General features: G+C 41.3%; 1 protein-coding gene across 1 annotated transcript in view; it reads right to left on the minus strand.

The window, feature by feature from the left end:
- ADGRB3 (adhesion G protein-coupled receptor B3) overlaps positions 1 to 25,871 on the minus strand; it is a 1,794,610-nt gene that overhangs the window by 1,128,515 nt on the left and 640,224 nt on the right. Inside the window, exons 4-6 of the mRNA XM_029595665.1 lie at positions 10,504 to 10,668; positions 4,165 to 4,329; positions 2,307 to 2,471 (exon numbers count right to left, since the gene is read on the minus strand). Of these exons, the coding sequence (XP_029451525.1) occupies positions 2,307 to 2,471; positions 4,165 to 4,329; positions 10,504 to 10,668 (495 nt within the window). The remainder of the gene's footprint in view (positions 1 to 2,306; positions 2,472 to 4,164; positions 4,330 to 10,503; positions 10,669 to 25,871) is intronic.

The raw sequence follows: 25,871 nt of genomic DNA on the forward strand, positions 1-25,871 counted from the left end.
AAAAAAAGGTTTTCTGAGCACAGTATGAATGCTGAACCAAATATAAGAACATAAGAAATTGCCATGCTGGGTCAGACCAAGGGTCCATCAAGCCCAGCATCCTGTTTCCAACAGAGGCCAAACCAGGCCACAAGAACCTGGTAATTACCCAAACACTAAGAAGATCCCATGCTACTGATGCAATTAATAGCAGTGGCTATTAGGGATGTGCAGAGGGACGCCATACGTTGCATTCGGGATTCGGATTCTTCAGGGGGCAGATACGTTGCATTCGGCCGAATGACGCCCCGATACATTAATATGTTGATTCCTATTCATTTCCCCGCTAAAGTTAAATTAACTACAACCCCCCACCCTCCTGACCCCCCAAGACTTACCAAAACTCCCTGGTGGTCCAGCGGGGGGTCCGGGAGCCATCCCCTGCACTCACACCCTCGGCTGCCATTTCAAAATGGCGCCGATAGCCTTTGACCTACTATGTCACAAGGGCTACCGGTGCCGTTGGTCAGCCCCTGTCACATGGCCATTGGCGCCATCTTGTGCTCCTACCATGTGACAGGGGCTGACCAATGGCACCGGTAGCCCCTGTGGCATAGTAAGGGTAAAGGCTATCGGCACCATTTTGATTACTGGCAGCCAACGGCCCGAGTGCAGGAGATCGCTCACAGACACCCGCTGGACCACCAGGGACTTTTGGAAAGTCTTGGGGGACCCTCCTGACCCCCACAAGACTTGCCAAAAGTCCAGCCGGCATATGCATGTTATAAAATCCATGGGCCAAGTGCACATGTGCGCTGAATTTTATAATCCGTGTGCGTAAGTGCGGGCGGCACACGCAAGGGGGGGACTTTCGCAATTTTGGCACGGCGACACATTCCGATCTTCCCCAGTTCCTTGCCAGTCTGCTCCAATTAAGAAGCAGACTGGGAGGGAACTTCCCTACCCCCTAACTATTTTCCCTCCTTCTTCCCCTCTCCTCTTCTCTCCTCCCCACCCCCTAAACCCTACCTTATGTTTCCTTTTCTTTTGTTTCATAACTTAATTCAGCTCCTGAGCTGAAGTAAGTTGTGCACGCCGGCCGGCTGCCGGTGTGCGAGTCTTCGGGACAGCAATCAATGGCGCTCTCCCGGCCCATCTCCACCCCGCCCCCTGGCCCTCCCCTTCAAAGAGGCCCGGTACTTATGCGTGTACAGGGATTTACCCGCATGGCCGGGGCCCTTTGAAAGTTTGTCCAGTGTGCGCAAGGCTCGGCCATGCACGTAAAGCCCTGGATTTACACGCAAGGGCCTTTTAAAATTAACCCTTTTATCAATCTAATGGCATTGAAATGGCAGTGAAATTAACAAGTGGATAGAACATAATCGGTAGAAAAAGAAAAACCAGAGTCAGAAATTTCACTGGAGAAAAATAATTTTACATTAGACCTTATGTGGTAAATTTTCAGACACTTGGGTCTTTAAGTACTAAGCATTTTTCCTATAGACACAAATGGAAGTCACACATTTTAATGCATAGTGCCTTAGGGGGTCATTTTCTAATGCTTATCGCATGTGATAAGCTGCCATCGCACGTGAAAAGTCCCTTTCACGGTGGTGCTATTGGGTGCGAAAGCCGGCAGCGAAAACACCGCGGTGGTGCGAAGGCTGCCGGATTTCGCAGTCCCACCCCCACACCCCCTGTTTTCACTGGGTTCAACATTCTGCGATAGAATGGTGAGTTGTTTGTTATGAGAGTAAAAATATAATTAACTCATATAAGTTAACCACATACAGGTAAGTGGATAATCAGCTTGAAAGTGCACGTAGTAAGAACAAGTTTGTCTGCATAAAAAAGAGGCGTTCTGGGCACATGCATGAGATGAACGTGCATACCTTACATTTCCGTAAGTTGCACTCGTAGATGGCACGCCACAAATGTGCCTACCCTTACACCCTCCTTTACTTGGCCTAAATTATTTTACCTGCATAGCAGCCTAATTTTCAAACTCATGATATGGGGACAGCTTTTGTTTCAAAATTGTTACGTTCTGTGCAAGCTTTCAAATGCATGGTTTCAGCCTTACTGAAAATGTAGCCCTATATATTTTCTGAAGCAGTGCTTTCTGAACTTTTGCATAATTAGATTTCTCAGAAATATAAAGAACATGCATAATTCTGTAACAAACTGCTCTTTCTTAAGGGATGCTGCCTCCTCCCTTACAGCTTTGACAGTGGTCACTATACTAAGAGTTCCTTTGGGAACTTTTCTTAATAATGATATTTCATTTTTTTCATTTAAAAACAAATCTAATGTCATTTCTTCCTCACCGGGGCATCTTAGTTCACTGCATCTTCTGACTTCTTCACCGGTCCCTTCGCACTGCTGCCCTGTTACAGAGGCACCTTGACAAATGCGCATTCGCCTTTCCCAACCACCATCACATGACTTGGAACATCCACTCCAGTGGCCCCACTGGTTCCATTGGCCATTGGCTGTAAGGCAGAATAACAATTAATCTGCTATAAAAATACATTTTATTTCTCAATTATAATATACTCATCATAATACTCATTGCGACAAGGGTCTAAGTTAAATGCACTGTGCATGAGCAGCACAGTTGTATAAAAGGCTCTCAAATCATGTGAAAAATGCCAGCTACGGTAAATGCCACTGTTTTGACGTCATCAGTTTTGCTGTGCCATATATAAAACAAAATAATGTATACCGATTGGATAATAGTCATGTTTTGCAGCGCTCCGACTTAGATAATTTAATCATCTCTTTGTTACTTGAAATTTTATTTCAAAATCATTTTCTGGAAGAAATGTGTACAATTCTAAAATGCAGGAAAGCCAAACCACAGTAAAAGCAGTTGCTCCATATGTAAAGATCTAGCATAAAAACAATCCTGAGAAGTCAGTGGGCTTGAACCGCTCCACGTCAGGCAGCACCTATCTGCAGCGTGATCTTCCCTCAGCTAGCGTCCAGTGGCAGATGCTGATCCCCTCTGTGTGTGCTCCTTCCATGCTACCTCAGGTTTGTGTTTGGGAGGAGCAGCTAAGCGGCAACCATGTTAAGCACCTCAGGCCTAGTGCTTCTTAAACAGATATTAGTTTCAACAGTTTTTAAACTGATTTTTTTTTTTTAAATTGGGAACACAGTAATAGTAACTGCATCATCTCTATGATTCTTTTTTAAGGGCAACAGACATCTGTAGCTATGTGGTACTATTTTCAGTATTTTTCAATAATAATAATAATAATAATAATAGTAATAATAATCAACATTAGCAAACATCAAATTCAAATAATAAGCTCCATTTGAAAGAAATACAGAATTTAGCCTTCCTGTTTTATTCTAGGTATTATGGACAATTTTACAAAGCATCCAAAATAGAATTATATATTCTCTCTCCTTTTAAAGGATTTAGCAGGCTGCTTAGTTACTGTAATCCTTAGTGCATAGTTTTGTGGCCTCATTTGCAGGAAGACATGTGCTTGCAGTAATGTTTTCCATGTTCTACAGGGATAAAAAGCTTTCAGCACATTGGATACAATTTTTTACATCAGCAAACTGGCCTACAAGGCATTGAAGAGATAGGCTTTAAAGGGCAAAACAGAACCATTTAATGTATTAGTTGATCCCAATACAGCAAATTGTAAGGCAAGAACATATGAACAAATTTGTTTCTTAAATGATAAGTATCTGGGTCATACTGGTAGCTCAGTAGGAGGGCAAGATGATGCCAAGTTGATATGTTTTTGAGAGCATCATACGGCAATATTGTTCCTGTGGGGATACCCCTTCTGGATGATTCAGTGCTGACTGGGCTGTAGAAGAAGACCTAGTCTGACCCTTTTCCTATAGTCACTCAGTGCAATGAGTCCAACATATGAAGAAGATGAAGATGAGAACAGAGGAAAAAAGGCAAACCATTGCTATGAGGGTCCTTTGGCAGCAATGCTTGGATTCCATTATTCTATGGAATAACTGACCGCTTTGGGTAATCGGTGCATGACACGTTGGATGAGGCATAAAGACTAGCCAAAGAAAAGCAGACACTTTCAAAAGAGTGCAGAAATGATCCGGCATGATAGAGCTCTGGAAGAACTAAATAAATACCAACAGAGAAAAGAGTAGTAGAGGCTCCTGAAAGAAAAAAAAGAAAGAAAGAAGCAATCCTACCTGTACAGTCTGGGTTATGACACTCTCTGCTTTCCGCCCAGGGTCCTCTGCATTCAGATCCCCCGTGGGCTGCCGGTGTGCACTGCCTACTCCTCTGCTGGGTGCCATTGGAGCAGGTCACTGAACATTGACCCCATGAACTCCACTCTTGCCACTGCCCATCAACTACCATAGACATTTCAAAAAACAAAAAAACATAGTCACAAAAAAATCCACAACCTAACATTAAGGCACTAGCACTAGAGCTAAGCATTATAGAAATGCAAGCAATACAATTTTAATTTTGTATAATTGTGTGCTTTTAAGTCATTCAGCAACTGATTCAGGAAAATAAGTTAATTTTAGCCACTTAAAGATTCAATGAATGAATGTTCTATTCCATTTGCTGAGTTTTCCTCATGCTAAATACAGCAAAATATCTGTATACAGAAGTTTCTAAAAGTAAATTATGTTGAACATGATGAATTTTTGTGGAATATAAGCATGTCAAATATATATATATAAAAGCTTAGAATAAGGTTGAAGTCACTGTATAGGTCTTGAAGTTGTTTGTGATATCTTTTGTTGGACCAGCATAAGAATTTGTCAGTGTCTTTGGAGAATACTGACATCAGTCCAATAAAAGGTATCACAGACTGCACAGATTCACATTTTACATATACAGAAACATGTTGTCCTGAAAGACAATGTCGGGTTTATGAAAGTGACTGGTGGGGCTCAAAAAAAAAAAAGTTGTTTTCTTTGCTATATATGTTGTTTTCTACCACATGTTTTGGCGGTTCAGACAGCCCACTTAGAGACTTGCTTTTGTCGAACTGCCTGCCCCAGTTGCCTGGAGATTTTATCTCCAAATCAATTGGCTGTGTAAACTGCCACGTGTATTATTCAGCAGATCTGTGGATTGCCCCTTCCACATGTGCAAACCATTAGGTGGTTTGTGAACCTGCTTGGCATCAACAAGGCCAGCTGGATACAAACACCGGGTTTTGACAGGTTGAATGGATACCCAGAGCACTGAAACTAACGCAGGTACCTACTGAAATTCTCCTTTCTGCTCCGCACAGCAATGTTTCCTTTTCTAAGGGGCTCATGAAAGAATACATAATGCGCCAGAAACCTGCTGCAACGGCTTTTTTTTTTTTCTCTTAGTAAAGGGATGGAATAGCAGTGCTGCCTCCCCTTAATTATATATCACCTCTGTAGGACAGCGGTTTGGACTGACTCCTGCTTTCACCAGCTGGCCTTGATGCTCATAGACGATGTGATGGTTTGTTGGCAATCTATACACATGCCCATGTGTGAGCATGGCAATGTGCCCATTCACAAGTTGTTCTGCTTTTTTTTTTTTTTGTCTTGGTAATAAGTGCCAGCTGAACAAAGATGAATATCACAGCTTGGTTTACGACAGAGTGAGTGATGCCCTTTCATGTGCAGTAAAGGCAAAAATGAAAAAAAAAAAAAAAAATCTCTGCTAATGTTTCACTGCATGAGAAATGCTCCTGACTGCATGCAACAGAAGCAAAGGAAAGAGTAGAGAAAATTGATCAGATGCTTCCTAATCAAAGTCAACTCATTGTCAGAAACAGATCAATGTAGCTTACTGTAGCTACCAAACCCTATGGCTATTAATTGGCAGGTTACTGGAAGAAATATGCAAATGCTTACTAACAGGTAAATTGTAAAAGGGGCACGGGTGCACCCATAAACACACATGAGCAAAAATGTCACTTAATTTTATATTGTACATTAGGGATGTGAATTGTTTTTTGACGATTTAAAATATCGTCCGATATATTTTAAATCGTCAAAAATCTTTAGGGCCACGATACAATACCAATTCCCCCGATTTATCGTCAAAAAATCGTAAATCGGGGGAAGGGGGAAGGCTAGGAAAACCGGCACACTAAAACCCCCTAAAACCCACCCCCGACCCTTTAAATTAAATCCCCCACCCTCCCGAACCCCCCCAAATGCCTTAAATTACCTGGGGGTCCAGCGGCGGTCCGGAACGGCAGCGGTCCGGAACGGCCTCCTACAATTGAATTGTGTTGTCTTCAGCCGGCGCCATTTTTCAAAATGGCGGCGCAAAATGGCGGCGGCCATAGACCAACATGATTCGACTGCAGGAGGTCGTTCTGGACCCCCGATGGACTTTTGGCAAGTCTTGTGGGGGTCAGGAGGCCCCCCCAAGCTGGCCAAAAGTCCCTGGAGTTCCAGCGGGGGTCCAGAAAACGATCTCCTGCCGCGAATCGTTTTCTGTACGGAAAATGGCGCCGGCAGGAGATCGACTGCAGGAGGTCGTTCAGCGGAGGTCCGGAACCCCCACGGCTCACGATTTTCATGATTTTCACGATACTTCAAACACCCAAACGGCAACAATACGATTCTCTCCCCCTCCCAGCCGAAATCAATCGTTAAGACGATCGAGGACACAATTCACATCTCTATTGTGCATGCAATGCAAGTATATGTGTATCATTTAAAACAAGAGAGAGAGAGAGACAGAGAAAGGGAGACACAATCTGACACTTTCTACATCTCCCACTGTAAGAGGGGCACTTTGAACTCAGGGTGGGCAGTGTTACAAGGGTCTATTGCAGACCAATGTAGCACCGCCCCCCCCCCCCCCCCCCATGCGTATGGCCTGGATCCACCCAGGAACGCCCATGTCCCGCCCCTTTTCTGTCTCCTTATTCTTGATACCCGCACAGGTATGTGTGCACTTACTTCCCAGCTTCTTAAAATATGTGTTGCTCGCGCACGGCCCACATACGCCGATATGGGGCTGTTTTTGCACAAGCAATGCTTTTAAAACCTACCTGTTAGGGAATTTATTACATTCCTTGGTTTAAAGAATCACTGAGGATATTCACTGCTTCCTCAGTCAGAGCCTTGACATTTTGAATTGCAAGGCAAAATTTATCAAGGCATCTTCCTGCTTTGCTAGAGTTGTCACCTTTTCATGGAAAATGCAGCGGGTCATGCCTTCCTAACCAGTTTTAAAAGCTTTATACTCTATTAGTACCAACCTCTTGAAATAGTGATTTGCTTGGGAAAGAGTTTACTTAGATATGGTAGGGAATCAATCTTTTCCAACATGCAAGGCTAAGATTTTGCTACAGTTTTTGAGATCCCTTCTGCATATTACAATGAACAGTTATTTCTCTGCATACCATTCCAATGTAGACATGAAAGAGAGGACAGTGTATGCAGTGCAAGCATGGGGTTGCTATCTTATTCTGGAGTCCAAATTCTAAAGACATGGTGCTGAATTTATTTTAAAAAAGAATTTCATATATATGTTAAATGTAGGAAATCTTACTGTAATGCGTGCTCATTGTGCATTCTTAACTGCATTGGTAGGCTAACTGAGAAACTTTAAAAGTCTGCAGAGGCACTGATATCAAACCATATTACATTAGGTTTTTTTTTCTGAATAGAGCACTGCACGATGTATCGGAAACTATGAAAATCTGTTGTTTTTTTTTAGAAAACTAGGTTCTTAAGATCAGAAATTACCTAATTATAGTATAACACATAAAATCACTTGATTGAATTACCTAAATTATATGCTTCCTAATTTCGCTTAGAGTTCTGCCTCACACAGTGGAATGGCTCCATAACAAAGGCAACATTGCACTGCAATTGCCAATACGAAGGCTGGAGAGTTTACAAAATTAAGAAAAATCTACATGGAAGAGTTTATAAATCAGGCTCTATAAAGCAGTGATTCTTAACCCATGGTTCTTGTGACACACCATGATAATCTCAGGATATTCACAATGAACGTGCATACCTGGAAATGTTTGAGTTGTAATCACCCCGAGATTGCTGTACTTTCATGAGGTTGGAAGAGGGGTAGGTTTAGAAGAAATAATGCTATCAACTTTCTCTTTTCCACCACTTCCCTGCTAATCCGTACTCTCACTCTCTGCTGCTGCCACCACCACCACCACTTTCCCTCCTTCCAGGGATGAACCCAGCACTCTCTTTCCTCTCACCCCCAATAAGTCACAGCTCTCTGACATATGCACCCTCACTCTGCTCTCAACTGAATCCCACGTTCTGGAATCACAGCTCTAGGCTGATGTGCGTATACAGCACCTCTCCAGTTTCCCTGCACATGCTGCTTGCAATGTCTGCTACAGACTCTCACTCCTTTCCTCCTGGCTGGCTGACAGGGAGTGGTTGGTGCAATAAACAGAAGCATAGAGCTTTTTATTTTTCTCTTCCAAAGGCTTGGCAATTGATGCAAATTTCCTGAGTCTCCAGGGGAAATCTGGAGAGTTCCCAGGCAAGTGAATGTGAATGAGAGAGAACTGCATGCATGGCCTCCTTTGCATGCAAATATATCTCATGCATATTCATTGTGGAGATCCTGAAAACCAGACTGAATTGAGAATCACTGCTATAATGTAACTAAAGGTATTCAAGTTCTGATCAAATCTGAGTCTAAAGTAGGAAGCTCTGCTTGCTTTTATCAACCAGTTCCGCTAATAAGGCCTCAAATGAGTTAATAAAAGAGAACCTAGGGTCCATATGTACAGGTAAGGCATATTGAAACCATTGATCTATGTGCATCACCTGAGCAGTGGAGACCTTGGGGGTCATTTTCCAAGGAGTTACCGCAGGAGATAATTCCGCAAATCGCGCTAACAGCCGTTAATGTGATTTGTGAATGCAAATTTTTAATTTTGTATTCAGGGGGTGGAGTTGGGGTGGAGCATATGTAAAGTAGGAAAGAGTTATCGTGTGCCGCAAAACAGCTGCAGTGTTAGTGTGGCCAATAGCTACAACTCTTTCATTTGCAGTACGTTGTGCGCTAGAGGCTGGTAAAGGTTTACAATGTTTCCGGACAGCCTGTTTCAGTATGCTGGGAGAGGGAAAGGGAAAGGGAGAGAGAGAGAATGAGAGAACCTTGCTATAGTGTCTCTTCCCTAGACAGGTATTTGTATCCTTATGATAGGCCCACCTAGTAACTCGAGGTGGGGATTAGGTATTAGTGTAGGGGGTTGGGGGCCACTTTCACATTCAACATGAGACGTACGAACAGAACAGTGGTCTCTTGTGAAGATTTGATGGCCTTCGGAGTGAGGAAACTCACTCCAAGATGAGATTTGGGCAATGTCCTCTCCACCTAGCTTGATGGACACTCTACCTGGGCAACAACATGTTAGGTGGAGAGAACATTGTCCAAATCTCATCTTGGAGTGAGTTTTCTCACTCCGAAGGCCATCAAATCTTCACAAGAGACCACTGTTCTGTTCGTACGTCTCATGTTGAATGTGAAAGTGGCCCCCAACCCCCTACACTAATACCTAATCCCCACCTCGAGTTACTAAGTGGGCCTATCATAGGAATACAAATACCTGTCTAGGGAAGAGACACAATAGCAAGGCTCTCTCTCTCAACATCATGAACCACAATATATACTTGCAATGTAGCCCAAATTGGGTTAATAGCACAATTTGCACTAAGAGCGTGTTGCATAGCTGTTATCACAATTTGCGATACAAGTGCTTATTAGCATAAGGTAACACCCCTTTTTGGTATTGCATGCGATATTGGAAAATGAGGCCCCTTATTTGTTAAAAGAGATTAAAGAGGTTTACCCATGCTATTTTGCATGGGTAAACCTGTTTACCCATGCAAAATAGCATTTTGAAAATTGCCACTTTGTGCAAGGCTAAATGTTCGGGTGTTCTGTGCCACACTTACTTTTAGCCTTCGCAAAAAGGTCAAGAACAGGAAAAGAGAAAGTAAAACACATGTTGGGGTTTCAATTTGAAATGCTGTACAGACTTTGCACCTGCTTCAAAGAAAGTGCAAAGTGTGCTGGTACAAGGACACCCATGCTCCCAGCCAGCCTCGACATTTCAAAGGGAAACACTATGGGGTGTTCACCCTTGAAAATTAGCTGACAAGTTCATGGGTACTTTCCAGCTGCCCATGGACTTTGAAAATTGCTCCCAAAATGATCAATCAGCTATATAAAGGATTCAAGCATATTAAAATATTACCATATAGTATAAATAATTGCTAATTGTTTCTCCCCCATAAAGAAATCAGCAACCTTACTATCTCCATTTCCTGGAGATAAATCCAGTGATTGAATGGACTGATTTACTAACAAATAATGACTTAATTGATGTAACAATATTATATAATATGCACAGTTACACACATATATGAGCTTCATTTACTAAGTTTTTTTCCCATTCTGTGTCTAGGGAACAAAAAAGTTTAGAAAATAAGGCCCATAATTTCTTTATGCTTCAGAAAATGCTTTCTATATTGTTCAATACTCGATGCTGTTTGCTAGTTCTTGTATATACTCACCAGGACAGAGTGCAATATTGCAAGGTTTGTGTTGTGTTTCGGGTCCATCACATGATCTTCCCCCATACTGCGGGGGTAAACATGACCTTGTCCTTGTTCTTTGGCCTCTACCACAGGTAAAAGAACACAAACTCCAAGGCGACCATTCCTCCCAAACACCATGTACTGTAAAAAGGCAAGAGAGAATTTCATGGTGAAAACCAAACAAAAACTGGCATTTGTTGAAGATACTACAAAAATATATAATGAATATGCTAAGATAGATCTAATTTTTATGTCTTTAAATATGTACTAAACTTGACATATTAGTTGATATATGCTATGAAACGGTTGAGACTGGCATATCTTATCATCTTGTGCCAATTGGAGGTGCACTGAAATCCTACAATGTCCAGTCAGGACTAGGCAGCTCTGACTATACTGAATGACTTCAAATTATGCAAACACCTCAACTGAGTTGGTGCAATCTATGGCAAAAGATGCTATAGCAAAGCATTCTCAAAAAAATATAGGGGGAAAGTTTCAATGGATTGATACATGTAAATTTAGCATATGTTGTAGCAATTTTCAAAAGCCCATTTACACACGTAAAACCTGAAGTGAATTTTCAATGGATTTACACATGTAAAAGGAGAAATTGTATAAGTGCATCTAAGCAGATAAAGTTCATTTGCACGCAAAACATTTCGAAAATTGTCTCCATAGCTTTAGGATATAAACTCATGTAACTAAGCTAAAGGTGGTAACTTTGAAAGGTTTGCACAGACACATATTGCTGCATGCACACCAATGTGCACCCAGGGACATGGCTATTGTGTAAGATATGTGCATATACACACATATGTTCTAAAATGGCCAGGATGCACGTATGTCTGTACCATGTTTGCAACTGGGTGGGCACAGCCACACATATCCAGGTATGCGTCATGCAAGTGGGGAAATTTTATATCTGGTGTGCATCCACACCATGACCAGTTTCACCAGTTTGTTTACCAGTTCACCCCCTGGTTTAATAGCCTGCATTCCCTCTGGTTACCCCACACCCTTTAAACCACTCAGGGATGGCTGCTTTTTTTTTTTTTTAAAACTTACACCTCTTCCATAGCAGAAGTAAAGTTATGCAGCCCTGGACCTGGTCACATGCCCAGACATGTAAGTATTGACACACGCATCTCTTTATCCCACCCTAGAGTGCCCATGTCCCACCCAAATCATACCCGCACCATGCCCCTTTTTGAATCGGAGTGAGATATGCGTGCATCTTTTACATGCGTGTACATTTCCCAATTTTGGCGCGTACCGGGCATGTAAAATTCACCTCTAAATCTGTAAAATCCTAGCAGACCACAAATGTAGATCCATTCCTTGTTGCTGATGCTCATGGAAAAGAAGTGGCTTTCCTAAGTACCTGTCTGGTAATTGTTTATGAATTTTTCCTTCATACTGTTTTTTAACCCAGTTATGCTAGATTCCACAGCTTGATTGTGTGTTAAGTGAGAAAAACACTCTCTCCAATTGTTAAAATCTGCTACATGTTAGTTTTATGGAGCGTTCCCTAGCCTTAGTACACTTTGAAAGGGTTAATAGCATTTCCCTATTTACCCGTTCCGGCCCACTCATGATGATATAAACCTCTATCATATACTCTTGCATTCGTCTTGACTCTGAGTTGAAGAGCCCTAACCTGCTCAGTTTTTCTTCATAAGGGAGCTGCTCCATTGCCTTTGCCATTTTTGTTGTCTTTCTCTCTAACTTTTCCAGTTCTGCTATATCTTTTTTGTCATGGGTCCACTGGAACAGCACACAATACAAGGAATGTCAAAGTCAAAGAAATTTTTTGGTTCATTTTTCATTTCAGGCTTTTTATTTTCAATTTTCAGATTGTTTAATCTTTATTTTCATTCAGTTTGCTTCCCAAACTGTAATAAACATGAAAAGAAAAAAGCAATAAAAAAAACCCAAAACAAAGGAACAATTGAGCCTCTCCAGGCCCATTTGTTCCCTCCTCCAAAGCAAAGAGCCTGGGCCTACCTGGTTGGCTTGGATTGAACCCAACCAGTGCTTCCTTTGGCCCCTCTGACCCCCTCCCACCCTTGAAAAATGTGCTGGTACTGAGAGAACTTCCCTGGCATCCACCTATCCCTTCTGTAGTGGTCCATTCTAATGAAAAGGGCACCAGCTTGCTGTCAGACCTGAAACATGTGACAATAAAATGACCCTGGTCTGAGGGCCACTTCCATTTTGAATAAAATTTGCAGTGGAGTATGAACAAGTGGACATCAGTCCTGCCCCTTTCTTCAGCATAGATCCCTAGAAAGGGTTAAGCAGGGGCTGGGGAGGCCCCTGGCACCATCACATTTCTTGGGGATAAGAAGGGAGATGGTCAGAGGAACTTGGAGAAGCCTAGCTGGAAATACTGGCCTTTCAACTTTCATTGGGGGCTGGGAGGGTGATTATAGGAGCCTAGGGAAGCCCACAAGAATCCCTGAAAAGCAGTGGTGCAGGCCATAGAGGCATGGAAGGCATTTAATAAGATATTTGAAAAATTTAGGGGGTATTTTTGGGCAAGGCCATTTTTGGTTTGAATGTATCATTTATTTATAACAAATGCATATCCCTATACAATACACAAGGTGTGGTCACACCATGGATTGATACAGGGGCATTATGATATTCTCAGATTTATATCCATCTCCTTCCAAATAATGCCTGACATACTATTTGCTTTTCTGACCACTGCCACACTCTGAACTGAGGATTTCAATCACATGCAAAGACTCCAAGATCATTTTCAGGGGTGGTGATTCCTAGTAAAGAACACAGCACTATGTACCTATAGAAAGGATTATTTTTCCCTGTGTCCATCACTTTGCCTTGTCCACATTAAATTTTATTTGCTACTTAGATGCCCCATTCCTCATACTGACAAGATCCTTCTGCAGTTCTTCAAAGTCTGCTTATGTTTTAACAACTTTGAATGATTTTTGTGCTGTCTGCAAATTTGACCAACTCACTCATATTTCCATTATTTAGATCATTTATGCAAATATTAAATAGCAGAAGTCTCAGTATAGATCCATAAGGCATTCACTATTCACTTGTCTCCATAGGAAAAATTGGCTAGTTAATCCAACTCTCTGTTTCCTATCTTTTAACCAATTATTAGCACAAAGTAGGATATCACCTCCTATTATTGTAACTTAAAAAAAAAATGTTTAGGAGTTTCTTATAACAGAATTTGTTAAATGCCTTCCAAAAATCCAGATAGACTTAGGGCATATTCACTCACTGTCCAGATAGCAAAGTGAGATGGATAAACTTATATGACTAACTTTGGAGGCATAATCAACAGTGCAGCTGTACTATTGAATATAGCCAACTATCTTAAAGTTAGCCAGCTAATTGTATCCAGCTAATAAGCAGCTCTTTGGTCCAACCAGATTTAGCCAGCTAACTGGGTCATGCATCAAATATCATTAGGGCATAATGGCACATAAATAGGCTCTAACGTGCATTATATCATGTGATATACTCAATATTTTGCACGTCCCTGCCCAGATACCTTGCTCTATTACAATGACCTTCATTATATGTGATTTTCATGCATGAATAATGCAAATGCATGTAAAAAAGTCAATACTAGCCAATTGAAAGCAAATATTTTATCGCGGTTGAAAAGACAATGGTCAGCCACGATAAAATAATCGATATAGGTGTCCTCCTGGGGTCAGTACTCTCGACTACACTATTCAACATTTATATGCTACCTCTATATGCCTTACTAGTAAAACTAGGAATCAACTTCTTCCTATATGCTGACAACGTACAATACTACATACCATTTGACAAATCATTTGAAAAAACTCCTTCAACCCTGTCCAACTACATGAAGGCACTATAACAAAAACTATCTCAGCTGAAGCTCACTGTAAACACACAAAAAAAAAACCAAACTGAAATTATGTGGTTAAGGAGAAATTCCATGATAACACTGGGCAACAATGAAAGTGTTACTGACCTAAAAAGGTCCTACTCTGTAGTATCTTGATGTGCTGAACACAAATATGACCATGAAAAGTTTTTATTGGCTCTCGTTTTGAAGATATTTAATATAGTTCACTTTCTATGTTTAGTCATGTAAATTTATCCAGTAGGACTGTAAATAAGCCTAGAATGATGTAATATTGCATCATATTGCATAATACTATCATGCACACATCATCCAGAGTTTATTATATCATTTTCTGATGCAATGCAGTTCTACTGCCATGCTGCTGCTGAGTAAGCTGACGTCAGCAGTGTACTATATGAAGCCCAGTCAGAAAGGGTGAGCATTTGAAATATTCATGCTGGCTGACTACTGCTGGACACTCCGCAGAGATGCTCCCGAACAGGTGTACAAGAGACAAGCAAAGAAATCTAAGACGTAGTCTATGACTTCATTTTTCAAACGGTATTAACCGTAGGTCTCCTACTATTGGCATACAATTCAAGATGTAATTATATTATTGCATATTACAAAAAAATTAGAGCCAATTTTGCATTTTCACAGTCACATTCATGTTTAGCACATGGAAATTTATAAGAATTGACTAATTTCATTTCAGTAACATGACTTTTGTGAACATTTGTTGCCCAGTGTAATAAAACTGCCAAACCTAGATCTAGGAAATTTTAAGATTACACCCTCAGATCAAGTGTGAGATGTAGGAATACAGATTGATGAGAACTTCTCAATGGAAAAGCATATAAGCAAATTAATAAAAACAGGATACACCAAAATGAGAATACTACACCGGCTGAACCATTGCTAACAATACAAGACAGCCGCACTGTTTCACAAACATAAATATTTTCAAACAATAAATTACTTGGCTTACCCTCAGGACTACTAAAACCTCTTCAGTTACTGCAAAATGCCTCAGCCAGACTCTTACTAGGGACAAGGAAATGTGACCACATCATCCCTTCGCTGATAGCACTGCACTGGCTTCCTGTACAATCCAGAATCCATTATAAAGTATTAACTCTAATTTTTAATATAATCAACAACACTTACCCTTGTTTAACAGGCGTGGCAATTCAACATTACACCTCACAGAGAGCCATAAGATCTCAAAACAAAGAACTTCTAAAGGTGCCTACAACTCAGAACACACACCTAACTCAAATAAGAGACAGAATGTTTTCCATAGCAGTCTCTAAACTATGGAACTCACTCCCAGAGTTTGTACGCAAGATAACATAAAGAAAGAATTGCAAATGAAAACTGGAAACATGGCTCTTTAGAAATGCATACAAACTAACATAAAAATCCAATATACTGATAACATCACTGTCTGAACAGTAAATTATGCTAACAGACTGAGCAATAGGTTTTAAGCAACGTTAAAGTGTAGATTGAATATAATGAAATAAAAATCATAAGTATAATCCAACTTCAAAGCACTCTAGTTACTTTGTACTTGTTGTTGATGTATCGACTAGGGATGTGCAGCAGGGATGGATTTGTCCGATTCGGTATTCCTATTTATCGAGACCCAAATCTGTTGCATCCATTTTCGGAGGACCCCGATTCGTCCATTAGTTACATATGGTATTTGTTTCCCATTAAAGTTGAAAAAACCCCCATCCCAACCCTTTACATTTAATTAACTACAACCCCCCCACCCTTCTGACCCCCCCCAAGACCCCAAAAAACACAAAGGAAGGCGATCTATAAAAGCCGTCAGGATGAACAAAAGGATAGATGCCAATAGTCTATAAATATCCTTTATTAAAGTGGAGACACGAGGGTAGCCCGACTCTGGCCGAGTTTCGCCGTATCAGAACGGCTGCCTCAGGGGCTTACAGATGTTCTCTTCAATTTTCAAATTAAACAATTTGTGTATAAAGGATCATATAAACCATTATATGACCAACAAGAAGTAATCTTTTGTGCACATTCACAGATCAATCTCCACTTGTGCAGACAAACAAAAAAACACTTTAATAAAGGATATTTATAGACTATTGGCATCTATCCTTTTGTTCCCCCCCAAGACCCCTCCTGACCCCCCGCCAAAGTCCCTGGTGGTCCAGCGGGGGTCCTGGAGTGATCTCCTGCACTCGGGCCGTTGGCTGCCAGTATTCAAAATAGCGCTGATAGCCTTTGCCCTTACTATGTCACAGGGGCTACTGGTGCCATTGGTCAGCCCCTGTCACATGGTAGGAGCAATGGACGGCTGGTGCCCAAAGATGAGATTTGTGCAATGTTCTCTCAACCTAGCTTGATGGACTCTCTACCTGGGTAACATCAAGCTAGGTTGAGAGAACATTGCACAAATCTCATCTTTGGGGGATTTTCCTCACTCCAAAGGTCATCAAATCATCACAAGAGAGCACTGTTCTGTTTGTACATCTCACTTTGAATGACAATGTGGCCCCTAACCCCTACACTAATACCTAAACCTCACCTTGAGTTACTAGGTGGGCCTCCCATAGAGATATAAATACCTATCTAGTGTGAGGGCATCTCTCTCTCTCTCTCAAAAAAAAAAAAATCACAATAAAGCCCTATCACACTGGCTTCACAAAACTGTGAGCCCAGCCCACTTGGCCAAAAATTCCTCCTCTTTTTCTCATTTGCATCACACCATACATTATGGTGCTTTAGCATGCGTTAATGGCGTTTTTGCATGCATTAAAGGCATTTTTTGCATGCGAAAACACCTTAACGTAATTGAAAACACCATATAGCACTTTGATAAATGACCCCCTTAGTTTTTTTTTCTGCTGTGATCCCATCCTGCCAGAGAAACCCGTTTATTCCCTGGTCATCTAATACAGTTGTGCATTTTTTTAAAATGAATGTGCAAAACACAATGAATAATGGCAAATCATTTCATTCGAGAGCCCCCTGAATGAAACAAACCTTATTCACTTCATTCATTTTAAAAGAATGCAAGGGCCTGGGCCTAGGCCTAGATCCGATGCCATGGCCTCATCTAGGACATATACCAAGGACCAATCAGGGGCCATGGCCTACACCTAAGTATGAGGCTGATGTCTCTGCTTAGACCCAAAGCTGGGGCCTCACTTAGGGTATTGGTTGAGGCCCAAAGCAGGGTGTCTGGTGAAGGCTGATTCCTGACATTGGGGCCTCGATAATGATCCAGGTCCATACAATTCTGTACAATGCCGTATAATGCTGTCCATTAAAATGGCACCATCTGCTGGGGTTGTACTTTCCCCCAGCAAATGGTGTCAGTTGGTATTCAAGGCCCAAAGAAAGAAGATGAATAAGAGGAGCTATGAGGTCTGGGCTCCAAGGTGGAAATACAAAAATAAATTAATTCTAACATAATCTATCCTTCTAACCCATATAAAACTTCTGCATCTCAAACACCCCCCTCCATATCCCAATCTCTAATGCTGAGCCTCACTTCTGTAGTGAAAAACTTAATGGAGACTCTGCTGAAGGAAAGGATAGTGAACTATCTACAATACAGTGGGTTGCTGGACCCAAGGCAGCATGGATTCATCAGAGGAAGGTCCTGTCAGAGAAATCTGATTTATTTTTTTGAATGGGTGGCTAGAGAATTGGATCAAGGAAGAGTGCTCGATGTAATCTACTTGGATTTCAGCAAAGCTTTCAATACTGTCCCAATTAGAAGGCTAATGATAAAATGAGAGAGCGCCAAAATGGTGGCATGAATTGCAAAATGGTTGACTGATAGGAAACAGTGTGTAATGGTAAATGGAACCTATTCTGAGGAGAGATCAGTGTTAAGTGGAGTACCACAGGGATCAATGTTGGGACAGGTACTGCTCAATATCTTTGTGAGCAACATAGTGCAAGGGATAGAAGATAATATTTGTTTGCTGATGATATATATGATCTGCAAAAGAGTAGGGATATGCTTTTGTTTAAAATGAAACTGAAAAAGGCAACAAATATGGTTAATTTGTTTCATTCGGGGGGCTCTGAAATGAATCGTGGATCCCCGAATAAAACAAATCTTATTGTTCAATTTGTTTTAAATTAATGATTCAGACGTAGGTCTATGATTGAAAATGAGGCCTCGCCTAGGGCATAGGACGGGCCCAAAACAGGGGCCAAAGCCTATGCCCATGCATGATGACAAGACTTTAGCTTAGGTCCAAAGTTGGAATAATAATTAATTAATTCCGAAGCAACCCGAGCATACGACATCATTTGGCTTGCAAGTGGTGAAAAAGGAAGATGACCAAGAAGAGGCTCCGAGGCCTGGGTTCTGAGGCTTGGGCCTGACCCTTGGCCAAGGCCCAGGTATCAAGACCTGGCATCCTGGCCAAGGTCCCAACATCAGTCCTGGTTCAGATCTCCAGATTGTGTAATAACGTCAGGCCTGGGTCCATGCTGAAGCCCAAGTGTTGGGACCCGGCCTTTGGGTTGGGTCATGGTGTCAGACCTAGGTCCATGCAAAGGCCCTGGTATTGGGACTGGCCTTCTGGCTGGGTCATGTTATCAGGCCTGGGTCTGTTTCTCCAACTTGGCTTAGGCCCATGCATTGGGAGCCAGCCTCCAGGTGGGGTTGCAGCTTCAGGCCAAGTTCCAGGGACTAAGCCAAGGCTCTGATGTCAGGACCTGACTTCAGGGTCAGGCCATGGCATTGGACCTGGGTCCAGCCCTGGGTCCAGCCCTGGGTCCAAGCCCCAGTCTAGGCTGAGGCCCAGGTGTCGGGACTCACCTCTGGGTCATGTCAAAACCTCAGCCTTGAGTAAGCCAAGGTTGCAGTGACCTACTGTACCTTTGGCCTATGCAAGGCCAAGGCTTAGACCTCGGCCTAGGCCAAAGCCAGTGGATCCTTACTGGACCCTGTAAGTGGGGGCTAGAGAGGATTCCGGCCCTGGCATTTTTTCAGGCTGGTGGATGGGAGGCCCGGGAGGCCTCATTTTTGTTTTTTGGCCATTTTTGTTTTTTGTTTTTTTTTAAATTGATTTGTTTTTTTGTCACAAATGAAAATGAATCAAACAATCCATGAACTGAAATTCATGGAAAAAAACCTCCTGAAAATGAATCAAAAACTAAAACAAATTTGTTTCCTCTGCACATCCGTACAAAAGACTGGACACGCCTGAAGAAGTAAACAGAATGAAAAGTGATTTAAGATAGCTGAAGAGCAGTCAAAGATTTGACAGCTGGGATTCAATGCCAAGAAGTGCAGAGTCAGGCATCTGGGGTATATGTGATGGGGGTTTGAAAGGCTGATGTGCACAGACCAAGAGAGGGATTTTGTGGTAATAGTGCCTGGCAATCTGTAGATGACAAAGCAATGTGAAAAGGCAATAGCTAAAGCCAGAAGAATGCTGGGCTGCTTAGAGAGAGGAATAACTAGTAAGAAAAAGGAGGTGATAATGCCCTTGTATAGGTCCTTGGTGAGGCCTTACCTAAAGTACTATGTTCACTTTTGGAGTCCATTTGTCAAAAAGGATAGAAACCAGATGGAGGTGATCCAGAGAAAGGCAACCAAATGGTATGGGGTCTGTATCGGAAGACATATGAGAAGAGGCTTAAGCATTTGAATATGTATACCCTGGAAGAGAGAAGGTGCAGAGACGATATGATACTGACCTTTAGATACCTGAAAGGGTTTAATGATGCATGGACTTCAAACCTTTTCTGTTGGAAAGAAAAAAAGTGAACTAAGGATTATGAAATGAAACTCCAGAAGGGACGATTCAGAACCAATATCAGCAAATATTTCTTCATGAAAAGGATGGTAGATGCCTGGAATTTCCTTCAGAGGAGGTGGTGAAGATGAAAATAGTCAAAGAATTCAAAGGGACATGGGAAAATCATTGTTGACCACTGAAAACTAGAGGACGGAAAAGAGAAAAGCATGCAGAAGGTTTGGCGATTACTACCCTTAACAGAAGACATGGATATTACTACCCTTAAACAATATGCCTTTATGCTTTTGATGCAACTACAATATTGCTCCCTGCTTCAATGACAGGGGAAAAGTGGAATTGGATACAGACAACAACTAAGAGAATCCGACTTCTACGGTCTGCAGTACTGATGCGTAGACCTAAGGGAAAAAGTCCAGGATTGCTTCTACGGCCACATCCATAAATAAAGCATGTCAAGCAACACTGTGAATTTTCAAGAAAGCTCATCACCCAGTAAAAAATGATGCTAGCTGCAATTTTCTGGGTATCATAAGGGATAAGGATTACTGCATAGAATGGCAGTTACTACTCTTAAGACAAACATGGGAATAACCTGAACAGAGTGGCAATTACTATCTTAAGATGCTGGGCAGACTGGATGGACCATATGGTCCTTTTCTGCCATAATTTCTATGTTTCTATTTCAATTCCTGCACACAGAATAAACTATAAGAACTTATATAAATGCTTGATATAAAATACTGACTATATATATTCAGAACTAAAATCTAGAAGAAGACACCATCTAAAAGCATTCTGATCCTCTAAAAAAATGAATTAGAAAAAAGCTTGCCAAATTAAGAAAATTAATTCAACAACCAGGTCTTGATTTTTTCCAAAATAGACTAAACATTTCTTCTTGCTGCTTTCTAGAGGAAGCATATTAACATGTTTGGAACCTGATAGGCATAAGTAGTCTGGCAGGTCCCTTCTAATCTGATTTCTGAGGGACCTGTTACTCTCAAAAACTCTTGGTGAGATAAGCACAAAGCTCTTGCAGGTTTATAGGGGGATCAGTGCATCAGCCGGATATTATGAAATTCCTCTCCTGAACTTTTTAAACCTCATACCATAGATCTTGAATTCAACCCTGGCACCTATTGGCAGCCAGTGTGGCTCCCTCATGAATGGAGAAACATGCTCAAATGTTGATGTTTCAAACACCATCTTGGCTACCGTGTTCTATAAAAGATGTAACTAACCTAAAGAAATTGCTGGTAATAGGGAGGTGGAGAAGAAAACATTTCCTTTTGTTTCCTCCATTGCAAATTAGCGCTTTTCTTTTAAATTAAAAATGAATCCATAAAAGTTGGAAGTGATGTGGATTGTTAGAAATAGTGAAAATACTGGTCTGCCTGCCCCTAGGATGGCTGGATCATCTATATCACTTAAAGATGTGGTCATGACTTTAGGTATTATGCTGGGCCCTCTGCTCAATTTTTTTTCCCTGAAATCTCCAGTCTTGTTCAGTTTTCTTATTACTTCCGGCATTTTCTTTGGGATTTTGACCATTTTTAGATTTGCAAGATTTGAAATCATTTACACATTCCTTGCTTTAAGCCATCGAGATTATTGTAATGTTCTATAGCATGGTTTATCTTCTAATTTAAAAGATGAATTTTAAAAGCTCGGTGTGTACATTAATTGGGGGATGCATGAGTATTTAGGGCTTGCATTCGCCAAGCAAATTTTAAAACCTGATGAGATATGCAGCGCACATCTTAGAAGTTTTCAAAAAGGGGCAAGGTGGAGGCATGGTCTGGTCAAGGCATGGTTGTTTTGGGGCATGGATATGAGATGTGCACATAAATACTTGTGCGATCTGGTGGGCGCTGAAGCCCCCTGCCACATAACTTTAGTTCTGCTATGGATGCCGTGTAAGTTAAAAAATAAAGAAAAATAGGAAGATCTGTGGGGTTTTACGGATCGGGGCTAATAGTGAAGGCTATCAATCCAGGTGGGGTTGGAGGACCTATCTCTTAAATGGATCAACTGGGGACAAATTGGTAAAACTGGGAATGGCATCTGCACGCACCTCTTTTAAAATTCCCTTATTTATGTGGTAGAAACAGGATTTGCGCACCTATGCATACACACACTTAATATTTGGCGCACATGTGCGCACTGCCAGGATATTTTATAACATGTGCGTGTATATAGGTGCATAAGTTATAAAATAGTAGTGTCTCTAGTGTGGGCCAATGTATTCCCATGTGCCAGTTTGAAAGTTACCAACCCTGTGAATAAGCTTAAGATTGTGCAAAACTCTGCTGCAAAATTAATTTTTGGGAAAAGAAAAGGTTTGATCACGTAACCTTTTTGTTACAAGGTCTGCATTGGTTACCAATCTCCTGTTGGATAGAGTTCAAGATCCTATGCCTTACTTTAAAAGCACTACATTGGGGTATTCCTTCTTACCTTTTCAACTTACTTGTTTCCTGTCAGTCAGGATGTTATTTACATTTCTTTCACCATGAATTATTAAAACTATCTTCCCACAAAGAAATTAGATTAGAAAGGAAACAAAAGATGAGTTTTTCTTTCTTGGCGCCTTGTCTACTATAGAATTTTTTCAACTATCAGTTCGCCTTGAGGACTATCCTAAATTTAGGGAATATGTTAAATCATTTTTCTTCACTCTAGTTTTTGACTTAAAATTAAACTTATTATTCCTATTCAGTTATATAATTAAGCTAACAGCCCTATATTATATTTGATCTCCTGGGTCTTTATGTTTTATTTCTAATTTTAATAACCTCTGTTTGGTATTGGTTTTATCAATCCTGTTTTAGCTTAGTTTTATTGTTTTCTGTGTGATTTTATGTTTTATTTTGGCTTTGAGTTTATTCTTTTGAAAATCTGTACATCACTTTGATTTACTAGTGTTTAGAAAGGCAATTCATAGACTAAAGAAACTCATGCGGTTTGTATATCCTGAGGTAGTTTTTCCCTGTAGTACAAATTCTGCACTTATATGAATAGGCCCTTATGTTATATTACTTATCATTATTTTTTTTTCATGAGGCCAGCTGATTTTATTTATTTATTTATTTTATTTAAATTCTTTTAATATACCGATGCTCAAGACCAAGTCTTATTGTACCGGTTTACAATAAACTAGGGGGGTAGAACCAGTTAACACAGAAAGTGAAAAGTTACATTAAAACAGGGAATGTAGAACAAGGACGTTTGAAGAAAGGGGATAGATTAAACAATTTCTAACTGGAGAGCAAAGCAGATAAGCAGAGAGCAATTGCTTACATTGTAAATAAATATAGTTAACAAAGAGGTATCGATTTGAGAGGTTATTTGAGTGAGCAGTTCTAGCATAACAGTTCCTTTGTGAGGCGGAAAGAGGACGCAACCGAGGTGGTGGTCCGTGCAGGTTACCATAAGGCTTCTTCAACGATATGCTTGGGCGAACAGCCATGTTTTCAATTTTTTTCTGAAAGTGAGATGACATTGTTCCTGGCGTAGATCTGGGGGGAGAGAATTCCAGTGATGCGGTCCAGCAGTTGATAGTGCTCGTTTTTCAATGGAGTTGCATATAGCGGATTTGCTAGGGGGAACCTGGAGGGAGCCTCTGTATGCAGATCTGGTTGGCCTTGATGAAGAGTGGAGTTCGAGGGGTATGGTAAGTTGCAGTGAGGATTGCTGATATATGGTTTGTGAATGATGGTCAGTGTCTTGAAGAGTATTCCGTAGTGGATGGGTAGCCAGTGTAGTATTTTTAGAATCGGTGTGATGTGGTCCATCCGGCGAGAGTTTGTAAGGATACTGGCTGCAGCGTTTTGCAGCATCTGAAGAGGTTTAGTAGAAGATGCAGGGAGACCAAGCAGAAGTGCATTGCAGTAATCAATCTTTGAGAATAGTATGGCTTGAAGGACTGAGAGGTAGTCATGGAAGTGTAGGAGAGGTCTTAACTGTTTTAGGACCTGTAGTTTATAGAAGCCTTCTTTAGTGGTGGTGTTAATGAATTTTTTAAGGTTCATTCTGGAGTCTAGGGTGGCTCCAAGGTCTCTCACTTGGCTTACTAGTGGTATAGTTGTGGTGCTGGCGAGGGGGTTATTATCATTGGGGATGACCAGAAGTTTGGTTTTGGACATATTGAGAACCAGGCTGAGGCTCGTGAGAAGGAGATTGATAGCGTGAAGGCAGCTGTTCCAAAAGTTTAGAGTTTTGGATATGGGATCCTTGATGGGGATTAGGAACCGCATGTCGTCAGCATATATATAGTAGGTGAGGTTGAGGTTATTGAGTAATTGGCATAGGGGGAGAAGATAGATGTTAAATAGGGTTGGGGAAAGAGAGGAACCCTGGGGTACTCCTTGCTTGGAAGGTACGGGGGGAGATTCTTTGTTGATTATTTTTACTTTGTAATACCTGTCACTTAGAAAGGATTTTAACCAGAGGAGTGCAGAGCCTGAGATGCCTATTTCTATCAGACGCTTGATGAGGATTGAGTGGTTAACTGTGTTGAACACCACGGAAATGTCTAGAAGAGCTGGCAGGTAGGATTGACCTTTGTCAAGGCCCATCAGGATGTTGTCCGTTAATGAGAGTAGGAGAGATTCTGTGTTTCTGAGTTTCCTGAATCCGAATTGAGAAGGATATAGAATGTCGTGGGAGTCGAGGTAGTCTGTGAGTCGAGTGTTGACCAGTTTTTCCATTAGCTTGGCTATGAAAGATAAGTTGGCAATGGGGCAGAAATTTATAGGGTTGGATGGGTCCAGGTTAGGTTTTTTTAGTAAGGGTTTCAGAGAGGCTGTTTTTAAAGCATCAGGGACCATTCCTTGAGTGAGGGAGCAATTTATGATGTCGGCCAGCGGTTTGGAGATGATGTTCGGAATTGTGAGAAGGAGTTTGGTCGAAATTTGGTCTATTGGGTGCGATGAGGGCTTCATTTTCTTGATGATAGATTTGATTTCCAAGGATGATGTAAGATCAAAAGATTCTAGAGACTGTTTGTGTGTCATTGGGGAGTAGTTTTGGCTAGGTGGAGGCTGGGAGTTTGGTGTAGAGTTGGAAGTTGTCAGTGGAATAAGTAAATTTTTGATTTTGTTGTCTAAGAAAACTGCCAACTCTGTGGATTTGTTTTGGGCCTCTTCTTCTGGGATGATTGAAGGAATAGAGGTGGTGAGGGCTGCAACATATGAGAAAAGTGTTTTTGGGTCGTAAAGGGAGCTGTATATTTTTTTGGCATAGAAATCCCTTTTGGTACGAAGCATGGTGGCCCTATAATAGATCATTGTGGTTTTGTAGGAGGCCAGTGTGGTAGGGGAGGGATCCTTCCGCCAGCGTTGTTCTTTATGTTGCAGGTCTTGTTTGAGTTTTCTTAATTCTGTTGAGAACCAGGGTTTTTTGTTAGTGCGGGCAGGATTGATAACTTTAGAAGTCATGGGGCATATTTTATCAGCTGCTAAGTGCGTGATAGTTAGCCAAGAGTTCATAGCAGTGTCGGCATTTGTGAGGTCCAAGTTAATTAGGTCCTTGGTGAGGATGTTGCTGAGGGCTTCCATGGAGCATGGATTTAGGGATGTTGGTAATCGGTTTTGTCTTTATTGATAGCTCAGTGACTATCAGCGAGTTATCTGACCAAGGGATGGGGGTACATGAAGGAGGAGAATTGGGCGAGATCGAATCATCTGTGAATATGAGGTCTAACGTGTGGC

The sequence above is a fragment of the Rhinatrema bivittatum genome, chromosome 3 (genome assembly GCF_901001135.1).
Source record: "Rhinatrema bivittatum chromosome 3, aRhiBiv1.1, whole genome shotgun sequence".
NCBI lineage: Eukaryota > Metazoa > Chordata > Amphibia > Gymnophiona > Rhinatrematidae > Rhinatrema > Rhinatrema bivittatum.